General features: G+C 40.6%; 1 protein-coding gene across 1 annotated transcript; it reads right to left on the bottom strand.

Annotated features, from left to right (window-relative positions):
* Positions 1-1,258: 1,258 nt before the first annotated feature.
* On the bottom strand, positions 1,259-17,732 carry LOC146387114 (von Willebrand factor A domain-containing protein 1-like). The gene is made up of 6 exons (XM_084928471.1): positions 17,488-17,732; positions 7,332-7,871; positions 6,918-7,196; positions 5,973-6,248; positions 5,509-5,796; positions 1,259-5,399 (listed from the first exon to the last, which is right to left on the bottom strand). Exons 1-6 carry the CDS (start codon positions 17,555-17,557, stop codon positions 5,380-5,382), a joined length of 1,473 nt encoding a protein of 490 aa, XP_084784597.1. The 5' UTR covers positions 17,558-17,732; the 3' UTR covers positions 1,259-5,379.
* Positions 17,733-19,029: the final 1,297 nt, after the last annotated feature.

Genomic DNA, 19,029 nt, shown 5'->3' with positions numbered 1-19,029 from the left:
CTGGACTGTAGTTAACTGGCCTTTTGGTTGATTTTTTCAGTTTGAAGATGGAATCACTTGCGTTACTCCTCCATGGACTTACTGGAATAAAATGATCTTGCCTGTATCATTGGAGCTGTGCTCTTGTAACACAACCACTGTTCAGGCCACAGAACATTACAAAGCATCCACAATATTCGAGTCCTCGGAGAGCATGAGGTGTATATTAATGAAACACAGGAGATTAATCTACTTCCTTGCATAAACGTGCTTCCCTTGCAAGTTTGCTACCATCATCCTAAGGGAAGTGAAGGCTGTTTAGTGTGTGGTCATGAAACCTACTAACAGATATTCCTAAAGAAAATCAATACTTTGCGCCTTTGTTACAATAAGTAAATTAGTGGGAATTCTTCTCTCCTTATTCAGGACACGTTGCAGTGTTCACCAGTAGAAATTTTACAGTTTCTTGGCGCTCTAGGCAAAAATGCACAGAGGGTTTCTCCATTTATGTTATAAGGTTACGTTATAATGTATTTGGTTCAAATCCAGGCCAAAGACTTTCTGCATGGTCTCTCTCCGCATGCACCAGCTTTCTATTAAAGTCCAAGACAAGGCAGACTTATTAGGTTAATTGGTGGTTCTAAATTGGGCCTACTTGTGAATATGAGTGGGCCTCTGTGTTAGTCATGTAATGAATTGGCGACCTGTCCAGGATGCACCCCGCCTCTCACCCTGTGACAGCTGAGATAGACTCCAGCCCCATAATACTGAATTGGATTAGCAATTAAGGAAAGATAGATGGAGTATTTTTATCACCAAACGAGCTAGGCTTCCTTCTTATTTGTGTCATTAATGCTAGCAGCACCCAGCAGGGGGTATAATCATCTTTTTAAATTAGATGACAGGTTGCACTGAGTTAGAGTAACTGTAAGACAAGAAAAAAGAAAAAGTTTCTGAAATGTGAGATGTGCAACGACAAAATGCATTCTGCATCGAGGGATCAAATCAGTGCTCCAGTTAACATCTTTATCCCCTTTGTGAATGCATGAGTTACTTATTTATGAAGCAGAACATCACTTCTACTCATCCTAAATGAGTGCATTATGACAAGAGAACAGGAAGTTTCCCCATTTACTTAGTTTTCAGTATCTCAGTATCTGTAGGGCTGCATCAGGAAGGTCATCTGGCATAAAGACTGAGCAGGTGAAAGTAGCCTCTTGATTACAGCTAATGACCACTAGATGGCCCCTTAAACAAACCAAATACAACACACAGGACAAAACAGCATCGTTTCTATTTATTTAATTCATTTTTTAAACAAATGTTTATTTACTCTGTACAGCATTAGTTAGTAGACAAAACTGTAAGTAAATTTAGTAGCGTTACATACAAAGTCAGCACATTTTTAAAAAAAAATTCACAGTACATATGTCTGATCAGCACCTTTGGAGGCTAAAAATACAACTATCATCTTCATAATTTACAAGTATAAAATTTAATCCCATCAGCTTTAAAAACATTTATATATACACATCACTTATGATAACGTGGAGACACATTCAACTGTGAGATTAGTGTGTCCATCAGAGAAAGGAAAATATAAAATATTGACTGTATATCGTCTGTTCAGGTAGGTAACACTTTCTGACTCATTCATGATCAGAACATGTTGAACTGGTTTGATATAATAAACCATGTAACTAAAGAAAGATGATGAAAAATGCTCTGACACATCTCCTAATGTTTTTTTTTTAATGAAATCCTAAAATGAACGGGTGATTTTGCCAAACAAAGCTACAGCCCTGTTAAAGTAATGAAACTAAACAGTTTGATCATCTGCCAGAGAAAGTTTTCACGGATTACAAAATTTCAGCTGAGATCACAAACCTCTACCTTTTATTCAAAATTTCTCAAACTTTATTAGAATGATTTAATATTTGTTTAAAAAAAAAAAATCCAAGTGCATTTGTAAATGTAGCCATAATTAAACGGTAAAATAATGCAGTAAAGTGGTTTCAAGTTTTAGCTGAGCTGTGTAAAGACTTTCACAGAAGCTCCAGTCTTGTTACCGACCTGAATTGATGCCTGCATCTTGAGTAAGGAAGAGAAAACAAAATGCATCTCAGCCTGATTATCAGGGTACTGTAGTTCAGCTGCTCAGGTCACAGATGAATGGGGCACTTAAGTTCTTCATTTCACTGCAAGCATGCTTTCACTGGAGACTTCTCCAGCTGATTGTAAAAACAGATCTTGCTCCAGGCACTGTAACCAAATCTCCATTCAGATTCTACTTAAAAATAACCCAAAAAGTAACTAATTTACAAACAGAAGACTAAAATTGTTGAATATACTTTTAAGAAAAACAAGAGCTTATTTCAAATGAACAAAAGTGCACTCACTTCAATAACTATCATACTAGCTCTCAATGCTGTCGACAGTTGTGGTCAGAAGTTTACATTCACTCACTGTGGGCATGAATGCCGTGGTAGTTTTGAGCTTTGAATGATTTCTTTTAACTGCTCTTTCTCCAGGGTGGAATGATTGTACAGCATTCATCTTTAATGACTTGACAGAACAAGAACTGGATGCTCAAGTTTGAATTTATTTAGGTTTTTCTCTAATCTGCACAGGGTCAGAAATATACATACAGATGAGTTTCTCTTCATCAGTATAAAAAGGATTGTTTGACAGCAGTCATTGGATTGCCATTGTTCTGAGTATTGGTCAAAGACCAAGGAACTCTACGGAGAACTGTAGATTTACAGAAGTTAGGAGGGCCTCTTGGAGCCATTTCCAAACAAATGCAGATTCCAAGATCACGAGCTCAAAAAGTTGTGCATAAGTACAAGTTATTCAGATGTGTCTCCACTTTGGGTCATCTTTCAGACGTTGGCAACCTGTCACTCTCAGAAGAGAGTAAACATGTAATGACACTGAATCTGCTGGAACATCAGCATCACTGTCCACAGGGAAACTCGTTTTACATCACCATGGACTGAGCAGTGCCAACGAAGAAAAAAAATGGAAAATTTGTAGCTTCTGATGGTTAAACGAGACAAAGTTTGAGCTATTTGGCCACAAAGAGGTAAGTTTGAAGAAGTAAAGGTGAAGCTTTCAAGTATGGTGGTGGTAACATCATGGTCTGGGATGTTTTGATAGCAGTGGCACTGCAACATTACACAATGTGGATGGAATAATCAAGAAAGACAACTACCCTAAATTCACCTCCAATCAGTAGAGAGATGAGACTTGCTAGATGTTTCAAGAGAACAATGATCCCAAACACACATTGAAAGTGGTTGTCGTTGTTTATTTTCAAGTTTCAACTTGGGTAGAAAAACAACAGAATATGAGTGAGGGTGTATGTATACTTTTGACCCTGTGTGGATTAAAGAAAATCCAAAATAATTTCAAGCTTGTGCACTCAGTTCTTGACTTTTTAAAGCCATTAAAGGTGTATTGTGTTTAATCATTCCACCCTGGAAAAAGAACAGTTCATAGAAATGATTAAAAGTCCTAAATGACCTTGACATGTATGTAAACATCTGAGCACAAGTGTATGTGAGTGTGTGTACGTGAATGTATCTGTGACTGATATGGATAAACTCATGTGGCATGTCTGTGTAGGTTCTCAGTCAGCATGGTCACAGTAATCTAAGGAGCTTGGAAAGAAAAGCAACTACAACTTAAAGGAGTCCATTTGCTTTCTTTTCAGGCTCCTTGGATTACTCATGTGCAGTGATGGGAATAACGGCGTTACAAGTAACGGCGTTACTAACGGCGTTACTTTTTTCAGTAACGAGTAAACTAATTACTATTTCTATCGTTACAACGCCGTTACAGTTACTAACAGGAAAATGCGGTCCGTTACTATTTTTCAACAAACAGGCAGTTGAAGCTGTGTTCAGCTTACCGCATCTTATATCAGTTGCGCGAAAGTACCTGACTACGTAAGTAATCTGGGCACTACAGCTTTAAGCAGCTGCGCGCGCTCCCGCGGACGGTAATCACGATCACTGTCTAGCACAACACCTGGAGCTAAGGGGGCAAAACAATGGCATGAGTGCTGCTGTTTGACTGAGGAAGAATAAAGTAGTTGTGGTAAGCCAATCACATGACCACTTAAAGACAAAGCAACAAGGTGATATATACCAGTTTTTAAACTGTGTTGATAGGCCACGTAAAACCAGAGTCATAATAAACAATATATACGCAGCGTTTTTTCCTCAATTGTTTCGTCATGTTTACTGTCTAAGGACAGCGCTAGCAAGCACTCTCTGCTTATGACCCCACAAAAAACAGAGGATGTTTTAGGAGTGACGGCGAGAGAGAGAGAGAGAGAGAGAGAGAGAGCAGAAAAAGAGAGAGAGCGAGGTTTGAGATGTGAGAGATTTGTGACGTTTAGCGTGTTTGGAGTGTGTAGTTAATGTGTTGTCTTGTGTAGTGAGTGTGTAGTGTTGTGGATAGTTTTGTGTTGTGTGTCAGAACAATGAGGCGACTGCTGTCTCCAGGTGTTACAGGAGTGATACACCTGCTGCTGTCAGACCTGCAGGTATCAGGCTGTGATGTTCTCCTTTGTAGTGGACAGAAATTATTGTTTTGGAGTGGCACAAATAATTTGTGTGGCATCTTATTGAATGCAGAACAGCTGATTGTTCTGTAAATAGTTTGAAATGGTTATTTAAAAAATCAAGGTAAAAGGTAAACGGATGCAAATAACTTTGTTGTTTGCAAAACTTGTGCATAGGATTTTAAAATTGACAATTTATATTTGCATTTAAAGTTATGAAATATGATTCATTAAACATGTTTGTGGTTGTTACAGTAAAAAAATATATTTTTCTACTCTGATTTTATGTTTTTTGTCTGATTTTAGATCAATTGTGTTAATACAGTATGTCAAAATGAAAACATAACTGTAAATTCAGACACGTGAGGTTGTGCTGAAAAAGATGATGCCAAACAAGGCAAAGTAAATAGTTTTTTAAGGGAAAATGTGGAGGGAAAATCAAAAGTACTTAAAAATGGCCAAGTATACCCTGGACCCCAGAGGGATAAACGTTTTTTTAAAGTAACACAATAGTTACTTTTCAAGTAATGAATTACTTTTAGAATATTGTAACTCAGTTACTTTTTTGAAGAAGTAACTAGTAACTATAATTAATTACTTTTTCAAAGTAACTTGCCCAACACTGCTGATGTGGCATATTGTCTTCCCGCATTGCCAGGAAAAAAGATTTAATTACGTGGCATGTGTATTTGTTCATCTTTGTTGGTGGTGGAGTTGTTGAAAAAGCCTTTTCCTGACACTAGAATTAATTTCAAGATGAAATATTTGCATCCAACTTATTTAGTGCTTGAGTGGTTTGCTTTGGCTGCCTGATTGGTTTAGACTGGTTGTTAACCCCACTGTCTGGAATCTATCAGAGAAAAGAGACAGAAAAACATAAATTTGCACTTCCTTTAACCTTCTGCACGACCACAATTGCAGAGGGAAACATGCAAGTGGTGATAATTAGCCCAGCTAACCTCTGTGAGTCGTGGCAGTGCAGCACAGCCCGTCTCCTCGGCCCGAGCTGTAGATGGGGGACACACACACTCGACTGTTTGGTGCAAGATGGGTGAGCTGCGTTGAACGGGAGCTAGGAGGTAGGTACATTGAGGAGGTGGTGCTGTGGGGGTTTTCTGTCTCCCATTTGATCCAGTAGCCTCTTAATCCTCCCTGACTGGCTTGCCACTTTACTTGCATCTCCTCCACCCCCAAGTCCCGTCGTTTTACTGGTTCCAGCTGAAGGTCAATCAGAGCAGGCAGAGCTTCTGCAAGAGGGAACAGAGGCAAAGATTTAAGCAGCCTGGTAATATGTAAGGCTGATACAGAATCCACAAATAGCAATTATTTAAAAACAACAAAAGAGCCTTTAAGTATCAACTTCTAAATGTCAGCTTCCAGTGCAGAGATGGGACTGAACTGGAAGAAGAAGGAATATCAGTACCTGCCAGTGTGCAGGCTCTCACAGACATAGCTCTTTCTTTTCCATCCACCTGCAGAGCAGTGACTGTAACCAGGTACTGAGTGCCCGGCTCCAGGCCGGTCAGTAAGGTTGAATTTTTCTGCCTGGGTAAGGTCACAGTGCGGACATGTGAACTGGGAATAGCTCCGTACTCCACTGTGTATTGCTGTACCCGAGCCAGCTGCAGAGGACCCCAGCTTACACGGATCTGATGAGGACCATGATCTGACAGGTAGACCACTGCTGGGCTTAAAACATCTGAGGAGTGCACAAGAAAAAGGGACACACACAGCAGCAGGTGAGAAGATGGCTTTCAGGATTAAATTTGAACTTTTGGTGCTAAAACACTGGTAGTATCAGTTTTAACTTCCCGTAGAAACCCTAGCATGCTTTAAACTGCAACTGAATGAGTAAAATGGGGTATTGTAATATACTGGGCTTAAACGCAGGTTTCAGTCATTATGCAAATGTTCTGTTTATAAGGTTGGGGAAACCTGCAGTCAACTGAGACTGAAGAAGTCACTTGGATGATGACGAAACATTTCTCCAACTGAAAACGCTACGTCCAGATGAACAGAATCAACTTTTAGAGAGTTCAAATGCCACATATTGACCAAGAAATTCATCTTCAGAGCTGCAAACTTCAACAATACAGCAGTAAATAGCTTCAGACTTGCATGGAAACCTAAATAAAAGGAACATAATAACATCTGAAATCTGAATAAAAACCATTTAACAATTACTCTGTGAACATTGTCTCAGTAAGATTATGAGAAATGAGCCAAAGCTCCTTAACTGGTGCTTTTGGTGAAAGATATGCCAGCGATTTCTACCAAGCTCTTCAATTATTTTTCATTTTAGGGAAGCATCACTGTATTATAGAATCACATGCATTAAAAGAGAATTTTCCCATTAAATGTTTTTTACCAGGAAAAGTAGTGAAGGTTACGGTGAGTGTATTAAACACTGCCTGGTTGGACTCTGGGCGGAGGGATGCTGTGTAGGTCGTGTCAGGCTGCAGATTTTTCAGCTCTGCCCTGCTGGAGTCTCCTGTTAAAGTACGTCTAATCTCACGACCTGGTTTGCTCACGGACTTATACCAGAGTTCATAATAACTACTGTCTTCACTCAGAACAGGGCGCCACTGCAACACAGCGCTGTGGGAGGTCAAATCAACCACACGCAGCCGTTCAGCACGAATGATTTCTACAGATGAGATAAGAGAGGGGAGGCAGACATTAAACACGAAACTGGAGAAAATAATTCTGGAATTGAACGTCATTCACCATCTGCTGAGTCTACAAAGACTGCATACTGTATTTCAAACACACAAATACACACCTATCATGGCCTTCCTCAGGTCCTCTGTGATGATGTCAATGCTGTCTATGTCCACAGAGTATAAGTGAGAGTCCAGCGGAGGTGTCACCACACGTTTTAGCACCTGGTAGTTCCCATGTACAGTTGACACTATTAACACGGAGACTCCCCGCGTCTTCAGCTCTGACATTGGTCTGTCCACGTCACCAGGCTGCACTCCGTCAGTCAGCCACAGGAGAATCTTTGGCACTTTCACATCCGTCTCCGTCAGCAGCTCGCGGGCAACGCCGAGCGCCGCCTCAGTGTTAGTGTCTCCTTTCAGCTGCCTGATGCCCTGCATGGCCGACTGCAGACTCTCCTGATTGCTGTGGACGTCGAGGCCGAACTCCAGGTGAGGGTCGGTGCCCACCTGCAGCAACCCCACCCTCACGTGCCCACGGCCCAGTGAAAAGGGATGCAGCAAGTCGGCGGCGAAGAACAACAGACGAGAGAATTCATAGTTTGCTATACTTCCCGAGGAGTCCAGCAAAAGGAGAATGTCCCCCTCACAGCAGTTCAGCACTACACAGAAGAGGAGGAAAACTGGAAGGTTATTTTCAACATGTGGCAATGATCCTCCATCATAGAGAATTCAAACAAGTAGTAGCTGTATCATATTTAGTTATTTGGTTCATTAACTAAACCTGATGCACTTCCTTCACCATTTATTTATGTTCTTACCTGTTTAAATTTGTTATGCTGCTTTCCTGTGTATTCATTTCGTGTGCTCTACTCCTTCTTTCTTAGATAATCAGTGCCTTTATCCCTCGAGTCATCCTCTGCTTCCCTGCTTTGTGTCTTTTGTTGATTTTTACTTTTGCTTGTAGAATCATCACAGTTAACTGAAGTGTTTTTAAGTTTTGGACTACATTTCCCATGTGTACATTTGGATCTTCTTGTGAATGCACTCAGAGCCATGAGAGCAAGCTTGTTAAGGAAAATATATTATAGGCATCAATAATATATCAATACAGAAGACTGTTTAATTAAACATCACACAGAAGTGCATAACACTATGTTTGTGTTACCTGAATCAAAACTGAATCAAAATCCTTCCCAAATTTTATAGGAATATTTATAGCTCTAGTTTTCATCTTTACTAATCAAATGTTTCGGTTTTTAGCTCCAGTATGTTCATTAGCTGGTTGTTTTTGTGTGTCTCTGCTGCATCGATGAATGCCACAGAGGAGAGCAGTGACGGCGAATCTAATTAGTTAAGGCCTGTAAACAACAAATCTCTAAAGTTAAAGACAACATAATCAAAGAGTCACGGATGATAAATGTGTGCGGGTTCTTTATTACAGCTAACACCTCACATTTCATTAAACGCAACATGCCGTCTTCAACTCATCGACATATCAAGGAATCAATTGACTGTCAGCTCAAAATATTAAACACAGCTGAGGCTGATGGCACAGACTCAGCTTTGAGTCTGAGGCAAGAAGAAGAAAGCACTACCTCAGGGTTTCAAACTATTTGACAAATTTTATGCCAATGATTCCAGTAGTTGTTAAGCTACTTTAAATCAAAGTGATCTAGTTTTTCTTAGGAACTGCCACTCATTCTTTTGTGCCACACATGTCCAGTTTTAATATTTTTTTTTTTAAGTACATCTACTTTTCAGCTTTCTTTGGGGATCATCTAATTGAAAATACAATTTTATACCTGTGAAACTGGGTCATTTTTAACATTTTTCATAAATGCATCTAAAGTAACACAAATAAATTCTGTTTACGTGACAGGCTGCTAGTATCAAAGAGCCTAAAGATATTGTTTAAAATGGGTTCTTTACTAAGTTGTCTGTTATGTGTAGACACAACACTGGTTGACCTCAAGTTAGGCGTCTTTTTAATGCTTTAATGATTCATAGGTCACACTGTTTATTAGGTTAACATGCAAACAAAAACATTCCTCTGAAAATAGTCAGAATCACAAAAGGAAGAAAATGAACCTTCATTCCTTGAAATATTTATTCAGAAAACAGTGACAGAAGGGACGTAAAACTGTTTCTCTGCTTCTCCTGGAATCTTTTCAGACTAATCTGAGATGGTCAAATGGGAAGCATTTGATGAAATGACATGAAATGACACTATATTTAAAAAAATATTAGCAATAAAAGCAATATTAGCATAATTTGTGCAGGTTGAATGACAGCTCAGGCAGATAAATTTTTAATTAGTTTTAATATAAAATGTTCCAAAAAATTGTGTCTTAAAAGGTTGGCTCTTCCTCCTGAGAGAAAGTTTAAAATCTTGGCAGTGACAAATGACGCCATCATGACTCTATTAGTGTCAAATAAAAAAGTGACACTGCTTTCATGTAACCCATAGAAAGCAGATTTTATCATTGTCACAGGTGCAGTTACTGTCCGCGGGGAGGCATTGATATAAAGTATGACATGGAGTTGGCGTATATGAGGGGTCTTATTTCATGCATAACTGAGAACAATCCTCTCTGCTGCTCCCACTGTATCAACACACGTCAGAAAAAATATTTCACCTAGAACACTTCAGGTGCAGCGATCGCAGAGGATTTATAATAGCAAGGAACCAACGGGATTGGTTACAGAAGGAGATTTATTATATGAAAGTGGAGATGGGTTTACACTGCAGATAAATCAGGGGAAAAAAGAGGAGAAGAAGAACCAATGCGGTGAGAAAAAGGGAATATACATCCAGTTTCTATAGGATCTCTCGACTTGAACAAACACATATTGGTTGCATTGCTTCTGAGAAGCAATTGTGGCCAATTTTGTCATCAAACAGGTGTCTTACTGGGATAATTTTAAACAAGAAAAAAAAAAAATCAATCCTAACTACAAGCACCATCCTGCCTGCATCCAGTTAATGATTGAGCCACTTATCTGCTCTGACAAACTATTGTGCTCTCTCTGCATGTGATTTCTCCTAAATTCATGCCTGTGGTTCACAAAATGCTCTATATTTGTGATATATGTCACATCTGTTGCAAATAGACCGACATTGGTACTTAGCATAGTTTGGACAGAAGGTGATTCTACACAAATAGAGTTAAGTCTATTTATCCCTCATATATCTGAGGTATGTTAATGAAACAGTAATAACTTTAAGAGGGAAGAGCAGAAACTTTGATAAAGTGAAAGCACTGTGACAAATGTACACGGTGGCAGAAGGGAGAAGTCATAAGGATGGGAAAAAAAGACCAAAAGTGAGACAGAAAGATGAGGGGAGATTGGACTTGCTTGTTGAGATTTACAGAAGTTGTACATCTCGATGCATTCCTCAGAGGAGAAATGCATGCAAATGTGTGTGAGAGATTTGAGCGAATCATCTGTCATATAATTGGCTTCGAGCTGTGCCGGTGCCATATGCCATACCGCGGTGCTGCACGGATCAGTGACAGATATGCTCCCTGTGAGTCCAACAGACAGATGGCACAGTACCCAGTTCATGTCAGAGAAGAATCAACAAAGGCTACTTTCTAAACTCATCGTAATCTAAAATATTTTACACACTATTTGTGCAATGCTCTTCAGCTTTTCAGGCAGTAAACGAAAAACCTCATTTTGATTAAAACTTGCTCTCATTCCATGTTTGCTTTCCAGATCTCAAACACAGCTAATCAGGTCAAATATTTACTTTTAATTAGATGTAGCCATCTGTAAGGACCACAGCTTTGACTATGTTCTTGTCAACATTGAGCACACTTGCAATCTGCCTGTATGCCATGACTTTTTGCAGCCCTCACGGTCTTCATGTGTACCATGTGCGTCCGCTTCCTGTCATTCCACACGGTCATGCGAAGGTACGTCACACCGTGTGAGTCGCTTGATACAGTGGGAAACTTTTGTTGCATGGCCCAAGCAAGAAAAACCCCCCAAAACAAACAAACAAACAAACAAAAAAAACAGATAGTGCAGCACAACGCATGCCAATAGACCCTGTACACGAGAAAATGCTAACTTCCTGGTTTGAGACCGGATGTAGGGTTGTACCTTTCCGGTAGCTTTACTTTGCGGTCAATCGATACTGCGAAGATATACTCCAAAATCATGTCCAAAACTCGAAAACGGAAAGATCGCGTTAAGTTACAAAGAGCAGAAGGTGGGAACACTCACCACTGTTGTGTCATAAAAAAATCTAATGATCAATTTTGACGTTTAAGGAGTTTAGATCGATCAGTTGTTTACATCACTCAACACAAGCAGAACTGCATTACTGCAGCAGAAGACACATCGTCCACATTCAGAAGTATCTCTGTATAGTGACTGGTCTTATGATTTAAACAGGCAAATGTTCAGCATTCAAACTACAGGTGAACAATAGTCAAACCAGATGTTTCCCCGTTATGTCGATATCAGCTAGTCAAGTACACACCTACACAGCATGTTAACAAACCGTGAAAAAAAGCCACACAAAAAATGAATGATTGCTGGTAAGGGTTTCTATACATTAGTATTTACGAAGGGTATGTTGTGACTTACCTTCAAAATTACAGTGGTCCCTCGCTAATAACGCGGTTCACCTTTCACCTCGCTGTTTCGCAGATTTTTAGTGTAAGTTTGCACGTTTTTTTTACGTCACATTGTGTCCTGCGTCCTGATTGCTGCAGACGATCTCCTCCGTGACGCCTCTCCTGTACAGTACAGAATCGCTGCATCGATCGCTAGCAGTGTGACTCTGAAGTGCAGTACTGTATGTCCACGATGTCCACGAAACGTTTTGCACCGTCAAAAAATAAAATTGGCTACTTGATTTCACCTATCGCTGGTTGTTTTTAGAACATAACACCCGCGATAAACGAGGGACCGCTGTTTACAGATACTGAGAAATATAACATTTGAATCCCTTTTCTCTTTTGCTCTGAGGCGCAGGGAAAACTATCGACAAGTTGATGAACATCATTTACAGATATATTGGGTAAATGCCCAAGACATCTATAGAAATGTAAATCGCCGCTTGATTCATTCATTTGCTTAACTTGTTTTGGACCGTAAACAAGGCGCGAATAGGACACCAGAAACAAAGCTCCCCACAGGAGTTTCCGCACTGGAAGTAGCATATGCTAACGTGCACATAGTCTATTCCTGTGTGAAAGGGCCTTAAGGCTCCAGCCTACATGCCTACACAACCATCTGGCAACCACTGGTCAGGAGGCAAAAAATTGTAACACTTGAGTGGTTGCTTCAAGTTGATGGTAGTCAACAGAAAAGTGATTGCTGAAGTCCCAATCGCACAGACCTGTAAACCAGTCAGTGACCCCCTGGCAACCGCCTGTTGCTAGGGAACAATATGTATTCTCTAACCAGTTGGAAAAAAGCTTGCTTGTAATTGCTTTGATTGCTAGCATAGTGCTGTGGTCACAGTCTGAATGGAAACCGTTGACAGCTCTCTGAGCTGAAGGGAGACTGGAGGCGCTTTGCCTTTAAAATAAAAGTTCCACATTTTGAAAAATGCTGGGTGTAGCACTGAAGCACAGCCTTTGCTTTGAAGGTGAAGTGTCTCCATTTTCCTTTACTGTGATGTATTACCTCTGGGGTAGTAGTTAGCAAATAATTGCAGGAAAACATGGAAAAACTACTGGCAACATGGTAATCTGCTGGCAACCAAAGCAATATCTTGGTGGGTTTTTGGTGTAGCACTTTTTTCTTTTCTTTTCTTTTACAATCAATTTCAATTTCAGTGAGAACCTCCAGGAACCACTTTCCCTGTAGTTGGGGAAAACACTGTAATTTGGCGAACAGCTTGTGAGCAACGTGGACATGACCACACACACACACACACACACACACACACACACACACACACACACACACACACACACACACACACACACACACACACACACACACACACACACACACACACACACACACACACACGAGGTGATTCTTACCACTCCCATATTTGTGGTTCAAATGCAGTAAGAGCCTCCAGTTTGTTTGATTAGCCTGCTGTAATGACTTGAAATTGAGAGAAAACACTGACAAGTTTGGTTCTGTCCTCCAAAGCCCACTAAGTAATATGCTGAGTTTAGTGTTAGTGTCTTCTAAAAGTAAATGATTTTTGCTTGATGATTTTGTAGGAAAACATCGGATGGGCAAGAATGGAGTTTAAGCAAAGTAAATCTCGCAGTATCTCCATCATAAAAGGAAAACTGACAGCCGAGCAATTCTATCAGTGGAGAACCAATTCCAACAGTCTTAGAGAAGCCCATAAAGAGCCTTGGATGGTGATATAATGCAGACCTCAATGATACGTGAACAACTAAGGCAGAACATGGCTAATGACCTCAGGCAACAACACTGCACTCCCAGGGAAACTGAAGCTCTGGTGCTTCCAGTTTGGGTTGTTACCCAGATTACTGTGGCCTTTGACAATGTACGAGGTCTCACTCAATCATATCAATCGACTAGAGAGGCTAGTGAGCTCCTACTTTAAGAAGTGGCTCGGATTTCCCAAATGCCTCAGCAGCGTTGGACTCTACAGTGATGGGATACTGTCATTGCCTATCCCTAACCTGGTAGAGGAGTTTAAATGTGCAAAAATGAGGCTTGAGATGTCACTCATGGACTCCCAAGACCCCATAGTGAGAGGCACTGCTCCCACCCTAGCAACGGGGAGGAAGTGGACTGTGGCAACAGACATCTGTAATGGAATGTCGAAAAATGGTGGTGGAGGAGGTGCAGGAGGAGGAAACAGTAAGACATGCCAGAGCTGTAGCGCTGGCCGAGCAGGGTCGCTGGATGAATTGGGAGAGTGTGGAAAAGAGGAAACTCACATGGAGTGAAATCTGGGGAATGGAGTCTAATAGACTTTTTTTTTGGAAAGGACCCTATGTGCAGTCCCAGCAACACTCAAGCACATCTTGGTTGGTGTTAGGACTAGCCTTACTCAAGGCAGATACACATGGAGACACAATCAGGTCCTCAGGTGTTTAGTCAAGAAAGTTGAGTGCAAGAGAAAATCCATCAACGCTCAACCTTTCACAAACCAAGAGGAGCATCAGTATTCATCAGCATTTGTCCGGGAGGGGGACAAGCCGAGGATTAGCCCTTTAATCCCAGACCTGGGCACGCTGAAGGTCGCCAGGGATTGGCAGATGCAAGTGGACTTGGATTAGAGGCAAAGTTTTCCCACAGAGATCGTAACAACTACTCGGCGACCAAACCTCGTCCTTTGGTCTAACTCCCAAAAACCTGTGTACGTCATTGAGCTGATGGTACTGTCGGAGGATGCAATTGAGGAAGCATTTGAGCATAAGAAGCTGCGGTATGCCAATTTGGCAGCTGAGGCAGAGGACAGAGGCTGCAAGATCAAGGTGCGCCCAGTGGAAGTGGGGTGCAGGGGCTTTGTTGACAGTGCAACAGCAAAACTGCTGAGAGAGATTGGAATCAGAGGACAGGCGCAACAGCAGGCTATAAGAGAACTAGCTAACACTGCTGAGAAGACCAGTCACTGGCTATGGCTAAAGAGGGCTGACATCACTTGGGCAGCTAAGGCAGTCAGCTAACCATGAGACACACGCCCAGGATTGATCAACCTGTGGTGGGCCTGCCTCAGTAGAAGGTGACAAAAGGGTAGAAAACCTAACACTAAAAATTTTGCTGGTTGACCCCAGGTCCTCCTGGGAGCCGTGCAGTTAACCTCATGGTAGTAAAACCTAAAGGAGGAATGAAAGAGAAAAAAGAAATGGAAAAATGTTCCGCTCTTCTCCCTTCTGCTTCTTCCCTTTTCTGGGAGGCAGTGGGGAGGTCGAGTGTATAGCCCGATCCGGCGGGGAGGTGTGGGACGCCAGATCAGGATTTCCCAGATTTCCCTTCCAGCTCTCCTCTCTGCTCTGATCTCTCCTATCTTGTCTCTTTTGTCCTCTCTCTATCATCTTTTCTATACCTTTGAATAAGTGAGGCACCATAAATATTAAAGAGGTAAGTATTACTTTTCAGTTGTAGTGAATTGATAGAAGAAAATAAATTGTAGAAAACTAAACAGAAGAAAGTAGTAAAGAAATAAAAAATTAACATAAACCATTGACACACTCTGGGGCCTGATCAACCCTAGCAGGGCCTCCTTGGATGAGGGTGTCTAGTGATAATGGCCGAAACACCCGATGAATCCAAGGTCCACTACTGATGATGTGTCCCAAATTGTAATATGATAATCTAGATCAGATCTCTAATCCCTAAACCTAACCAAGGAAGGTAAAAAAATGGCAGATTAGCTTGGGTAAAAAACCGAAACACCCTGTGAAGTTGAGGCACACAACGATGCGTCCCCCTGGTAAAGTTTCTGGGCTGCCTTTCCTCATAACAGCCATCCCTCAAGACTTTCTCGATTCGAAGCAATGCCGTATCAGGGATTGTAACATCTAGTCCTTTTACTGAATGAATTAAGAAGCTTTGAGCACAGAAGCCCTGCCCAACTGTTTGCAATAGGCAGACAATCAGAAGAAAGCTGCCTTGAGGGGAGGGGCTTGTTTCAGTGGCGTGTTTGTCAGCAACCTTATCTCCAACAATGATTGGAGCAGCCAAATTTGGCAGAAAGGTATATTTACCCCCCCTGAAGGTTTTTGTGAATATCAGATGTTGTGATGTCCTCACACTGCTTAGCAACCACTTAGCAACATGCAACAATGACACATTCTTAGCATTTATGAACCTGTAACGTCTCACTAAATCATTGTATCGCTTTTATTTCCCAACAATAACATAAAGCAGAGTTATGCACGATATATTATGATACTAATATGTTGCCTGGCAACCATTTAATAACAGGCTAAAATGATCTGTTTTTAGCCTTCATGCACCTACAACGCCTTAAGAAAGCCTCATCTCAATTTCACAGCTATTAAAAAAAATATTTTTTATCCACAAAAGTTTAATTATAAATGCCTAGCAACCACCTAGCAACGGGTTAAAATGGCCCATTTTAGTACCTCAACAACCTCTACATCTACTTTTCTCAGTGTGATGGCCAACAGCAAAATCAGGCTAAATATTCCTAAAGCACAGACATGTACTAATATTATACTGATTATGTTGAACTATAAGAACATGGAGTTTACCCTTTTGTTTGACTTTGTTTTTTCTTTACAGTTTTATGAATGTGTTTGTTTGATTTACCATTTTTCCAACTGTTATTTTTCTTTAACTTTGTCTAGAGTTTGGATTTGTTGGCTGCAGGTCAGGAGTCAGACAGACTCTTTCCAGCAGCATCAGAAGTGCAGCAGAAAGGAAAAGCTCCAAAACCCATCAATTTTCAAAAACGCCCACACTTCTCCTGGCTCTATAGAGCGGGCAGTCAAGACACTTAAAGCTTGCATTAGTTTCTTCAACATGGCTGACATCCACGTTGGCTGGTGTCATATATTTCCATTGCTTGGTGAATTTAAATATCACTAAAAATAATAATTTGTTCCACAGCAAGGCTCAAAAACAACTTTAGTCCAGTTAAAGCCACCTGGACTTCATCATACAAGGGGAAAAGCCCCTTATCAGAATTACATTATTGGTTACATCATTGCATCTTGTTTCATTTGAAAGCCTTTAACTTATCTATAGGTGTACAAATACAATATTTATGTCTCAACTATGATGGAGAGCAAGCACTTAGTACTATTACACTGAATGTTTTGAGTACTAGTATTTAAAAGTTTTTTAGTTGATTAAAGGTTTCCTAAAAAGAAATAAAACTCTGTTCTTTATAGTGACATTGCAGACAGCCTTTAGAAACCGTTATGATTATTATAGATAATTATACTGATTATATCGTTTTTCTTTCCTAAATTAAAAAGTAATAAAATATTGTTATGCAATAAACCACTAAATTCCCCGGGACACGCCATCCGTGTGACAGCTTGTTCAAACCAGACTGCATGTGGAAATGATTCTGGTCTGCTACTCATGAAATGCCTGCGAAACAACTCAATGCATACTAAAACAAAACATTTAACTCATTGTAAGAAATTTTTTTAAAACGCGCTTTCCGCCCACAATTCGATTTTTAAAAATGTTATGTTTTCCTACTCTGGATCTAAAATGCCACTGCCAGCTTTCAGCTTGTGGATTATACCTGCGTGCTGTTGTTTATCTTTCATTCGGCGTCATACCTTCCCATCGTCTCTATCGAATCGGTGTGGTATCCCGAAGTCAGCGACTCACCTGTGGCAGGTACAGCAATCAGTTGTAACGTCACCCAGAGAAAAACGTAGCGAAGAAAAACGCTCTTCATCCTTCCCGATCGACCTCAAAAGACATGAATGTGTTTAGAAACAGCACGGGCAGGTGAAATAACAGACTCGGGATCTGGTTACAGCGCCTTCCGTGCTCCTTCGGTCTGCGGAGGTGTGCGCAGCTCTCACGGCTGAAAACTTCAGCGAACACCTGCGTCATGCGCACTCCTGTCTCAGGACTAGGTATCGGACATCGCATCTCCTTAGCAGAGAAAAGCTTACTTTAGACTATTCTTCCACCAGCTGCAGAGCAGTGAAATTAAGCCATAATTTTTTTTCTGGACTTTGGTCTTTTATAGCTTTCATAACCAGGTCCAAAGGTCATCACGTATTCTGGCATAGTCCAAATCAGCAGCCATGTCCTGAAATGCTCATCATAAGCATTTTCTTGTGTCCGCGATGGTTGCAAGAAAATGCGCTCACCTGTTTTCTCTGCAAATTAACAAACGCTGGATGATGTGATCTACAGTTTATTTGTCTTTTTTTTTGTTAGCCCCCTTAGCTGACCACAAAATTGAACTCCACTTTCAGAGACAGAAAGACCGTGACGGGATTATAAGATAAATTAAAGCGAAGGCCAGTTCACATGTTTCTCTCAGATAAGTTTCCTGCCCCCCGTGTGTGAATGTGTACCCTTGTAACCAGATAAGGATCAATAAATGGAAAGCACGACTGAATGTGGCCTGTTGAGACACTGCCCTGTGTGAGCACGCTGCCAGGATGAAGCTGCTGTTGAGAAATAGCTCAAACATGACAATATTAATGCCTATGTGGTGGGTGGAATCCAAAGACGGAAAGATAATGTTTTAAAGAGGAAACATTTTTATTCTGTCTCGATACATACTGTATGGATGTGTGTGTGTGTGTGAGAGAGAGAGAGGGAAATTGCTATTTATATATAACCATGACGTGAACCATGTCCTTGAAAGTGCAGTTTCGTGGGCTGTGTCCCAATTCAGGGTCTGCACGATTGAAGTACGCGCACTACGCGTACTACGTACGGTGCGTACTATAAGTACGAGAAGTGCGGAAGTGAGAGGCTTGTAAAATGGGACGGTATACGCTTCGTCGCGCTGTTCAGGTTGCCTAGCAACCATGATACTAACCGCGAGACACGTTCAGACACGATACAGCATTGTTTGACAGAAATGAAGGAGAAAAATGTTTTGTTGGTCATTCATTTTTGTCATGACATCACTTTGATTAGTTGAGTATCTGAGGCTGAGACCACAGACTGTAAAACATGATTGTTGGGCTTCATTTCTGTACTGAACAGTCATTTAAGATTAGTTAGTAAATAACAATTAGTTAATGTTGTTCATGAGACTAAAGTCATCTCACTGTGGTAATGTAAATATAATATGGCCAATATTATAGTATAGTCAGATTATTATGATATATATATATATATATATATATATATATATATATATATATATATATATATATATATATACACACACACATATAT

Source organism: Perissodus microlepis, chromosome 5 (genome assembly GCF_051167445.1).
Source record: "Perissodus microlepis isolate ML-2025 ecotype Zambia chromosome 5, ASM5116744v1, whole genome shotgun sequence".
Taxonomy (NCBI): domain Eukaryota; kingdom Metazoa; phylum Chordata; class Actinopteri; order Cichliformes; family Cichlidae; genus Perissodus; species Perissodus microlepis.
This window is presented reverse-complemented; position numbering and strand designations above follow the sequence as displayed.

Coding starts and splice junctions, on each gene's coding strand:
- LOC146387114 (XM_084928471.1), bottom strand. CDS start 17,557: ATGAAGAGCGTTTTTCTTCGCTACGTTTTTCTCTGGGTGACGTTACAA. Junction 7,197..7,331: donor CCTGAGGAAGGCCATGATAG/GTGTGTATTTGT, acceptor TCTCATCTGTAG/AAATCATTCGTGCTGAACGG. Junction 6,249..6,917: donor AACCTTCACTACTTTTCCTG/GTAAAAAACATT, acceptor TGCACTCCTCAG/ATGTTTTAAGCCCAGCAGTG.